At 53.8% G+C, this 10,178-nt stretch overlaps 1 protein-coding gene across 6 annotated transcripts in view; it reads right to left on the bottom strand.

Annotated features, from left to right (window-relative positions):
* Positions 1-1,216: 1,216 nt before the first annotated feature.
* ZBTB40 (zinc finger and BTB domain containing 40) overlaps positions 1,217-10,178 on the bottom strand; it is a 74,225-nt gene continuing 65,263 nt past the window's right edge. For 3 of the 6 annotated variants that reach the window (XM_027609070.2, XM_027609102.2, XM_027609076.2), the window contains 5 exons: positions 9,086-9,248; positions 8,288-8,374; positions 6,890-7,116; positions 4,983-5,173; positions 1,217-4,834 (listed from right to left, as the gene is read on the bottom strand). In XM_027609070.2, the coding sequence (XP_027464871.1) occupies positions 4,744-4,834; positions 4,983-5,173; positions 6,890-7,116; positions 8,288-8,374; positions 9,086-9,248 (759 nt within the window). In that variant the 3' untranslated portion in view covers positions 1,217-4,743. Of the gene's footprint in view, positions 5,174-6,889; positions 7,117-8,287; positions 8,375-9,085; positions 9,249-10,178 lie in introns of all 6 variants that reach the window. The other 3 variants (XM_027609095.2, XM_027609110.2, XM_027609086.2) reach the window with 2 other exon arrangements.

Raw genomic sequence — 10,178 nt, 5'->3', positions numbered from 1 at the left:
TACATGCCATGAGGAGTTCAGGAAGGCCTTGCCCAAGGTCATCCATCTAGTTAGTCCATGCCCTTCCCACTGCGCCATCTAGCCTCCTACAGCAGCCCCCAGGCCCAGGGATAATGGGACTGCCAAGGGATCACTCAGCCCATTTCCTACCTCTTCACACTTTCACCTTCATGGCTGGAGCCCCACGGTGTGTTACAATTATCCAGGGCTGCCTAGGACACTGTAAGGATTATTGCTCCCAATACAACGGAGTGCTCCAGCCTGTCTCCGACACCGTGTAGGCAGGGGTACTCTGCCCTGTGGGCTCTGGACAAGGGTCCACTCGTGCCACTCCAGGGCGGTCCTGGGAGACTCGAGCACAGAGCCGCCTCACCCCTGCTTTCCCCGGCTTCGGGGCTGACCCAACCTTAGAGGATTGGCAGACAGAATAGCTGGGACGTGCTTCCCCTTGTCTTTCATGCGGATTCTTCCTGCAGAAATGATGTGCATCCTGCCCATGTGCTGCCTCTCTGTTGCCTCATTGGCTGCCAGCAACGTGACGTTTTCAGCTATTTACCACAAAAGGTTTCTGCTTATGTTATACTCATCTGCTCAGCACTTTGTGCTTTGGGGCAGTTGAGATGCCAGAGATAAATGAAAAGTGGTGGGTGTTATAAGGTCCCCCGAGGGTTCAAAGACAGAAGCAGAGTGAGAGAGGGAGGGAGGGGGGAGGGAGAGGGAGGGAGGGAGAAGAGAAGTGCAAAGGTGCAGAAATGGACACCACTCAGCACCAGCAATTGCAGGGAATGGCTGACCGTCACATGAAAGACTTAGCCAACAATTACAGTCTCAACACTAAGTTCATTAAAGCCAGCCTTGGAATTCCCCGTACCGTTCTGTGTGGCGCTGTTCCCCATTACAGATGGGAGCTGCGAGGAGGGGGCTGAGAGGGTGTCTCCCCCAAGGCCACGTGGTCAGCAAGTGGCCCAGCACGGATATACCCAGGCTGCACACCCATGCCCGCCTCCGAGACACCGCACCACACTTGCTCCCTGGGGCAAGCGGGCTCTCAGGAAGAGCCTCCCCCTGACAGGACAGCATCCTCTCCACCCACCATGCTGGCCTGGCCTGAAGGTACAAGAGCCCCGAGGAATCCCTGGTCAAGGCTGCGCCCCTGGCCAGAACCAAAGAGGAAACAGGTCTCATTACAGTCTGTTTGAAACTCATGCAGCACGACTTTTTCAAAGTACATATTTTATTTATATAGAATAGTGCAAAAGTTAAATGAAAATAATGGTTCGTAATCTAATTTACACAGCATCAGGTGCTGGCTGGCTGTCCCGACCGTGGTGGGAGGTGTGGCTGGCCTTGGGAAGAGAAACGATGAACATTTCCATGATTTGGACACAATGTGAATTAGCCCAGGCGATAGTTTTCCTCAAATTTTTCTCAACAGCGTAATCCCAGAGCACAGGCAGCTTCTCTCGTCCTTATAGGCACAGCTGTACATGCAGGAAGTTTCCGAGCTCTGGCTGTGTTTTGAGCTTCTAGCCCAAGTCCTACAACCCCAAGGTGTTCCACGGCCACGAAACAGTCATCAGCTTGCCTCTGATACCTTCTTCAACCCCAAATCTTACTGTTACTCCCATTTCCCCTACCTCCCAAGGGTCCCTGGGACATACTGGACCAAGTGGAGAGGGCTAAGGCTGCTATTCTTTCTTTGGGAGAAATAATTAAAGCATCTCAGCCGTTACTCCGTCATTGTCCTGCTTTCTAGCCCCAATTTAATACAAACACTCCTTATGCCCTAGAACCGTCTATGTGAGGTTAGCAGTTTCTTCCATCCCTTAGGCAATTCACAGATCCCGGGCACATGAGATTTAAAGGCACAGCCCTCCCATTTCATTAATATGTCATCAGCCTGTGGTGACCGTGACATCACCTGGGGTGAGAAACTCTTAGGGCCCATCTCATCTTTCTTCTTGATTCTGAGAGTATCCCTGACTTATTTAAACCAGAAGAGAAGGGGACCTTTCCCCCCATTCACCTGTCAGACTGGACCCCGTTTTGTCCCTCAGCACCTGGCCATCAGAGCTCTTCCCTGAGGAACGGGGCCAATGCCGGTGGTCGGGGAGAGAGGAGAGTCAGAGCGCTTCCACAGAGAAGCCTTGGATCACCAGGGGAACCCAGGATTCACAGCACAGTCCTTGGTACTCGCTGGGCTCCATGTTTTCTAAACACAAAGCTTCTGAGACAGAAGAGACAGGCTTTAAACAGCTTTGCCTTTGCCTCTGCCCCTCTGCTGCCCCTGTGGCCAGGTGCTGGCATGTCCTTGGGACAGTCCCATGTTCCTCTGGCAACCCCTGCTCTTGAATCTCCTACCTGTTGCCTCACTTACCTGGAATGGCAAATCCCGTTCCCTAAGCGATCCCCGTTACTCCCACAGATTTAGAATCCAGCTTGGAATCTGACGGCCTGTCTCTCCTCACCAGCTGCTTCATGAGCTCTGGGAGCAGAGAAAGTCTGGGGTCCCAATGGACATATTCAGGCAGGGGTTCCAAGGAGCCCACATCCTCCACACCACCACAAATGCCCCCAGGGTTCAGCCTGGAGGCCACCAGGATGCACCCATGGCAACGAGGCAGAGACACCTCTGCTGTGAGAAAGCAAGTGAGGGGGACCGAGGAGAGCACGATGACAATGTCCTCTGTGGCAGACATTCAGCAGTGGGAAGAAAGAACAAAATGGCCAAGCAGAGCTAGGAAAAGTCTTCCTACAATAAAGTCCACACTTGGGCATCTCTAGGGAGTGACACTATAAAATCGCTGCCAAGGCAGCCCCTTGCAGAGGTCCACTCAGAGCAAAGGCTACGTTCAGAACGCACCTTTCCTCATTCCTGAATGGAGGCAGCACAGTGTCCGTGCCTCCTGCCAGCTGTGCCACGGGGTAGGTGAGTGCGCATCCACGACAGCGCCCACCTCTCTGTGTGCGCCCCACACAGCAAGCGAGCTGTGGGGCCCGCGATTCTGAAGGAAACGCATGCCCTGCCACCATCGGGGGCTCTGTCGGAAACCCGAGCAAGTTCTCGGTACTTGAAAGGATGTGAAACTTGGTTTAAAAACTTACAGCTTTCTTTCATCACAAGACTTCTGAAAAAGAAAAACCACTTTCCCCCACAGGCCCTCAGCAATTCAGTTCTTATTTGTTTTTCGGCGAGCAGAAATTCTGATGACCCCGCAACCCCCAACCACCGCAGCCGACCAGCATCCTTGTCCGCTGGGCTGAACCACTCTGGTCCCTTTCAGAGGGCTTCAGCTGGTGCCAACAGGAGATTTGGTGCCATTCTGCCACTTGCAGATCAAGAGCTCTCCTGCTCTGACGGCTCCCGGGACCGCACCACCTGAAGAAGAGCCAGCCATGGCAGGAGCAGGGAGGGCTTTGTGTGGAGGCCACGTCTTCAAGGTTTGAGCACCATCTTCTGGTCAGGTTTCGGCTTCTGAGGACTTGCCTTTGAAAACTTCATTTACTCCAGAATGGGAAGATCCCTGAGCCGACAAGCTCAAGTGACTTGCAGATCAAAATGAGGACGCGACTGGAGGTGGGAGGAGTTAGCTGCCTGGGTGCGCAGGCCTGCACTGGAACTCGCTGCTGGCGCATAGCCAGACGGCCACGGCGGCCACGGCAGCCACAGCAGCCACGGCAGGCAGTGGCGGGGCCCTGCCTTCTGTCCTACGGGCCGCAGTGTGCGGAGGCAGTGGAAGTCCCGACCGTGTCCCAAATTGACCCCTTGCCCCTGCTTGTACCTGGTGACATGAAATGCGCTTGGAAAGAAGGCGTGGGCTTGTCCTCTGCCGGCCCGTAGCTGGAGGGTGAGTGATGAAGTTGCGCACTGCCAGGGGTGACGCTGCACCAGGCGGCCGGCAGCCCTGCCCGGTGTGTAAACACTGCACTAGCAGACTTCGACCTTCTGGCATCGAGGAAAGGAAGATAAATGCTAGTCATTCCCTCCGAACGGCAGGAACCTACATCCATCTAATTGCACTTCATAACGGATTCCACAAACCATTAATTACCAGATTTTAGGAACTGAAGATAAAAAAGCTTTGTGAAATTCAGACACCAAAGGATCACTAGCCCGCAGTAACAGGCGCTGCCTGGAGGAACTGGACAGCAGGCTGCTCACAAGACAGGGAGACCGTGGCGGGGGGAGGAGCCGGGGTGCCCTGGCAACCGGCGCTGGTTTGTGAGCCCTCCACAGGCCCTGGAGCAAGGGGAAGACAGTCTCGGCTCTGAGGAGAACACGGAAGGCTGCGGGGACAGCCCTCGGGTACAGAACACTGTGGAGAAGACCCTGGAAGGGCAGGGATTGTCTGCAGCTGGATGGCCCCACACAGAGCGCATCCCGCAGAAACCCTGCAAGGCTTGGTTTGGGCAAGGGCTAACTGTGCTGATGAGCTGGGACTCAGCCTGTGTGAACACGCTGCTCCCTGTCCTCCTGCCACCAGGAGAGGGCCGGGCCACCCAAGCGGATGGGAGGATGACAGTGAGGAAGGAGCCAAGTGTGCTCCAGCCGGGGGGGGGGGTCTCTGGATGGTGTGTTGGTGCTTTTTTCTCATTTCTAAATGGCCAGGAGGCACAAGCACCATTGGAAGGCCCAGTCTGTGGGCTGCAGGCCCACCTCTACCCACCGTGCTGCACACTGAAGGCCGCCGGCCTGCAGCACCTCTCCAGTGCCCCGGTCACCAGCTCCCAGCCCACTGCTCATCAGAGGCCACGGCAGCAGGCCTGTGGAAAGTAGGTCCGTCTCCTGGGGAGGGCAGTGGTCTCCGTGCCCAGGACCCCAACACTGTCGGTTCTGTGAGAACAAAGTGAGAGTGCTCTGGTTGGTGCAGGCTGAGATGTTCGCTACTCAGGACAGCCAGGGATGGAGGGCCAACGGCAAGCCGCGGAATGTTCGCTCTGCTGCAAATGCAGGACCCTCCATGGGATGATCGGCCACTCACTTGGCCTCGCCACAGATCAGGGTCACAGTACCATCTAGCAAATCCTCCACGGTCACTGCCACAAGCTCAGAGCTGGTCTGAGATGTCTGCGAATCTGGCAACGTCACAAACACCTGTGACCCAGCAAGCTGGGTCTCCTCCAAAGTGATCACCTGCTCTGTCGGGGCTGCCGGCTCTGGGGTTTGGATCACCTGAAAGGGAAAGACCGTGAGGCTGTCTAGGCAGTGTCCACAGGGAGCTCCCCAGAATTTACATGGTTTTTGTCTCATGCTGTAATGATGATATTTATGTTTTAACCTGAGGAGAGCAATTACACGCACCTAATGGGAAGAGGCAAGTCTAACACACCGGCAATGCAAAAGAGAAGGCAAGCAATTTAAATAACTCTGGTGTGCTAAATTGCTATAATTTAGCTCAGTACGCCATCTCAGGGTGCCTGGACTCTATGATTACCTACCAGTGAATACCGGCTCAGTTTCTTACACTGGGTTTTCCTGTCTTGAGGATCACACTGCAGAGTTAAGCGACATGTGAAAGGAAGACTACTGAAAGTGGTTAGTTTCAGGCCTGACCACAGAAATGGAAGGATTTATCAGCAGCCTTGGCTGGCCAAAGGTGGTGTCTCTGGCCCTCAGGTGAAGAAGAGCCTTCCTTGGAGGCTATATCATTACAGAACTTAGGAGCAGGAACGAGTGGAGGAAATGTGACTTCTATCAACTCCCTCATTTGGCCTCCCCAGTGGGCAGCCCTTCTCCAAAGGCCACACAGACCCCTTCCAAATCTGTGTCACCTGCTCAAGATGGCTCAGGGAGAACCAGTCTATGGTGAAGCACACCCAGTTCCCGTCACAACCTCCAAGTTGATGCTTGTGACCTGTGGGGACTCAGGGCAGCTTGGTGCCCCCTGGTATTTTCAAACCAGGGAGCCCACAGAGGGCACAGCCCCCGTGGCCCTTGAGAACTAGCCAGGGGTGGGGAGCAGAGCGCTAGGCCTGAGTGGCAGAAGGGGAAAGCCAAGTCCAGCCCCATGGTGCTGTGGGGGGTGAGAAGACGGATTATGATGTTTAATCAAAAATCATCTAGGATAGTAGTTTTCAAACTGGTTTTCTTTTTCTTTAGGAATGGAAGCCTTTTTTTTCCCCTTTTTCCTCAAAGGACATCTTACCAAGAATCCTTATATATAAAAAAAGACCAAAGCACAGCCATTCTGGGTGACATGGCAGCAGGAACTTCGCTGCAGCCTGCCCACCTGACCTGCTCTCTGCTCTCACAGAGGCCCGTGAGAACATGGTTCATCAAGGACTCCTCTGTGGGGCTGGACAACGGCGTGGTCCAATCAGTTAACAGCACTGCTCCCGTCCATCCACAGACAACCCACAGAACTGTGTTTCTTTTCCTTTTCTGCCCAGCCTCTCTGGAGAAGACAGGAAGAGGCGAGCTTCTCCCCCAGGTAAAGGTGAGGAGCCCTGATGTACCCAGTGTCCTGCGCCCAGCCTAGAGGAGCTATCAAAGTGTTTCAGGGGCAGGGGGTCCCAACAGAGCGCTCAGCCCTTCTCCGAGACTTCCTGCCGTTCCTGTCCCACCTACAGTGTTCTGCAGAAGGTGGGGAAGTATGTGAATCAGGACAAACCAAAGGTGTTCTGCTTTTGGAAATTCTCATTCCAGGCTCCCTCTACCCAGGGGCCATTTGCAGGTGCTTGCCAGGAGACTAGAATGTTCTGTTCTGTTCGGTAAGAGGTCCACCAGAGAGACTCCTCTACAAGGCCCTCTTGGTCATGTTATTACTTAATGGGATCTTCTGGGAGCCCCCAAGAGAAAGGCTGGGTGGTGTGACAGAGCTGCGTCCACACCACAGAAGCCTCAGGTACCCCGTGTTAGCACCCTTGTATCTGATGGCCCCACAATCACCTGTACCACCTGTGAGGCTGCTGCTTGGGGTTCAGAGCCCATCACCTTTGGGTGTTCAGATTCCAAGTGACCATCCAGCTGGGCCTGGGAGGTGAAGAGCTCCCCACAGAGCTCACAGGGGAAGGTGCTCTCTGACTGCTTGAAGTGCTCCGTGGTGACGTGGTGCTGTAGGGCTCCCGGGAAGCGGAAGGTGGCTGTACAGTACAAGCACTTGAACGGCTGGGATCCTGGAAGAGGGGGGCCAGAAAGGATAGCTGGACGGAATCCCTGAGACAAACAAGAGCAGGGACAGGGGAGAGGAAGGAGCAACCGGGATCGAGGTGCAGAGGCAGATTCGGGTTCTGTGGGACCTGAAGCTTCTACAGTCTGGGGGATCCTTTTCGGGAAAGATAAGGCAACATTACAAATACAGGAACAGGTCCCATGCAAGAAGGGGCTTGGCAACCACAGCTTCGTCAGCATTAGCTTCAGACTGACTTGGCCTCGGCTGAAGGCCATTCTTTCACTCAACTGTAGGTCAGGATGCTGACGACACCATACTTCATCAAGTCCAAGAGGCACGCTTTAACATCTCTGACCTGGGTTCAATGGCCTCTTAGGACCACTACGGGCCAGGCAGCAGTTGGATGTAAAATTAGCAGTGACCACACACACGGGCGGCGACAGGGGCAGCACCAAGACCTGTGGGGCGTGCCCACGGCTTCGAAGAACATCCCTGAGACGGGAGTGGTACACGTTTTTAACTCCCAGGAACCAAATGGTTTAGGAGGAATGAGTAAGGGGTGGATGTCCGGCTACATCCCCAGTGCAGCAAAAGTAGACCAGTTTCACGTCATGCTTGAGGGACCCAAACCCACGGCCTGCCTGTGCCCTGTCACCGCGCCACGTGTGATGACACGCACCTCGACAGTCGGAGGTGAAAGCTGCTCTGAGAAGCGGGATGCTCACCATGATTTATCTGGTGATTCTCCTTCTGATGTACCCATACAAGAGTGTGTGCAATCTATGCCAAATTAAGTCCAAAACAGCACTTAGAATCACCTGCAAATTCTAAGTGACGATAAAGTATAGTTTAATTGGCAGCAGTTTTTCTTTCTTAACGGTTCATGAAAGACTAGCATTTTAGATTTGAGGAGACATGGCAGTAACAATAATCACAGGTCATGCTAGAGGGATGCTCACGGGTGCCAGGCCTTATGTGTTTTCTATGTACTAACGTATTCAATTTGCAGTTACCCTATAAGGAAGGAAGCACTATAATCGTCCCCGTTTTATAGATGAGGAGACTGATGCACAAGTCAGGTCGGTTACTTGGCCTAGGACTGCACAGCTGTGGATGGTGGAGACGAGATGCACCAAGGCAGTCCAGGCCAGGAGCATCTCGCGAGGGGCACTGACCTGAATGCTGGCACTTGATGTGAACTTGTAGCAATGCTGGCGTGGGGAAGAGCTCCTTACACTGGTCACATTCATGGAACTTCATATCTGCAGAGCACACAAGGAAAGAAGTGGTGGGAACCAACCAGAGGATAGCTCTCTCAGGCTTGGGAGGGCGGTGATGGCCAACACTTAGCAAGTGTCTACCAAGTGCCAGGAACCTCACAGCTATGAGCTAGCAGCGCGGTCTAGTGTAAACAAAATGCCAGATCGGAGCCAGGCCGCCTGGATGGAAGTAGGGCTGCTACAAGAATGGAATAAGAAAGCGCCCACCAATGCTTAGCAGGTGCCTGGCGCATAGGAGATGCTTCATGACCGTGGTGATTATCCTCAGACTGACCGGCACGGTCAGTATTAACTTTCTGAAGAGAAGGAAACCGGCTCAGGAAAGAGAGGTCACTTGCCAAGGTCATGCAGCTGCTCCGTGCGGGAGTCAGGATTTCCGCCCAAGCCTGTCTGCCACTACAGCCACTGCCCGTCCCAGGCCCCACAATGTACCAGTGTCCCTCAGGGCTGGTAGGAGCTTACAGTGCTCCAGACCCCCGGGTTTGAGAACCACTGCCACTCAAGCTACTGTTTCGTTACTGATGGGCCGGCGAGGCCTCCTTCAGGTGTGCCGGGACAGAACAAAGGCCACCGCCACACACACCACACTACAGCACTGGAAGCTGGGATTTGGGGTTGGAGCCCAGGACACTGTCATCGAGCCGCTCCCACTCATCAGCTCCCACTCGCGGTCTCCAGGCACCCAAACTTCACCTGCATGCTCTGCCTTGATGTGCTTCTTGTGTTCAATGGTGTTGGAAAAGGTTTTGTCACAGGAGCTGCACTGGAGTGACGAGAATTTGGAAGATCGATGGTTCTGAGCAGCAAACACATCAGGGTGGTGGGTCCGATTGTGGTACCACAAACCAGACAATTGCTGCAAGGAATATGGCAAACGTTAAGTCTTAGAAGGTTCCAGCAAGCTGGAGAGGTCCCAAGGCCCTCGTGAGACAAATGAGCTTATGGATCTAGAATCACACTCTTACCCGTCACACTGAGTGCTCACGTGAGGGGAAAGGCTGGTGTTTGGGGGAACCAGGCACCTGTGTATTTACTGAGAGGCCACTACAGGGCAGGGCACAGCCTGGTCCTTCAGAAACTCTCACCCCTCACAACAAGCCTATGAGCAAGGCATCAGAATCTTTCTAATGAGGTGGAAGCTGAGGCACACAGGGGTTAAATGACTTGCCCAAGGTCAGATCATTAGTAAACAGCAGGCCCAGGATTCAAACCCTGGCCTTCCAACTGGAGCATCTGAGCTGTATCTCACTGCCTCCCAGAGGCCCTGGGAAGCAGTAGAGAAGCCCGCTGGAGCAGAAGCATGTGCTGTCCCTGCTCCTTCCCAGGCTCCAGAGCAGCCCGGGGACACTCTCCCTACAGTTCCAGGCTTTCCCAGAGACCAAGCCGAGGCCTTACACAGCTCTGTGGTCACAGCACCACGTGTGGAGTTAGCTCTCCATGTCTGTGGAGCTGAAATTAGCTGCTGGGCTTCTCTCCCTACATCCAAATCCTACAGACGTCACAAGAACCATTTTCTCTCTGTAGTTTTAGAGTTGAGTTTCTCATATGTGGCTTCTTTTTAGTTCCATATGGGGTTTCCCTTTAAGTACATACCAAATTCTACAGTGAAAAAGCAGACCCCTTCCCTATGAGTTTAAAAACAGCAACAACAACCCAGTCATTGTGCTAAACAAGGTAACTCCAGGCAATCTTAACACAGCCCATTGTCACTCTCACATCCCTTGACACATGGGGTCAATAGGCTCCACGGAGTGTGAGTGTCCAAGGGAAAAAGCAGCATTCAGCT

The sequence above is a fragment of the Zalophus californianus genome, chromosome 4 (assembly GCF_009762305.2).
Source record: "Zalophus californianus isolate mZalCal1 chromosome 4, mZalCal1.pri.v2, whole genome shotgun sequence".
NCBI classification, from domain to species: Eukaryota; Metazoa; Chordata; class Mammalia; order Carnivora; family Otariidae; genus Zalophus; species Zalophus californianus.
This window is presented reverse-complemented; position numbering and strand designations above follow the sequence as displayed.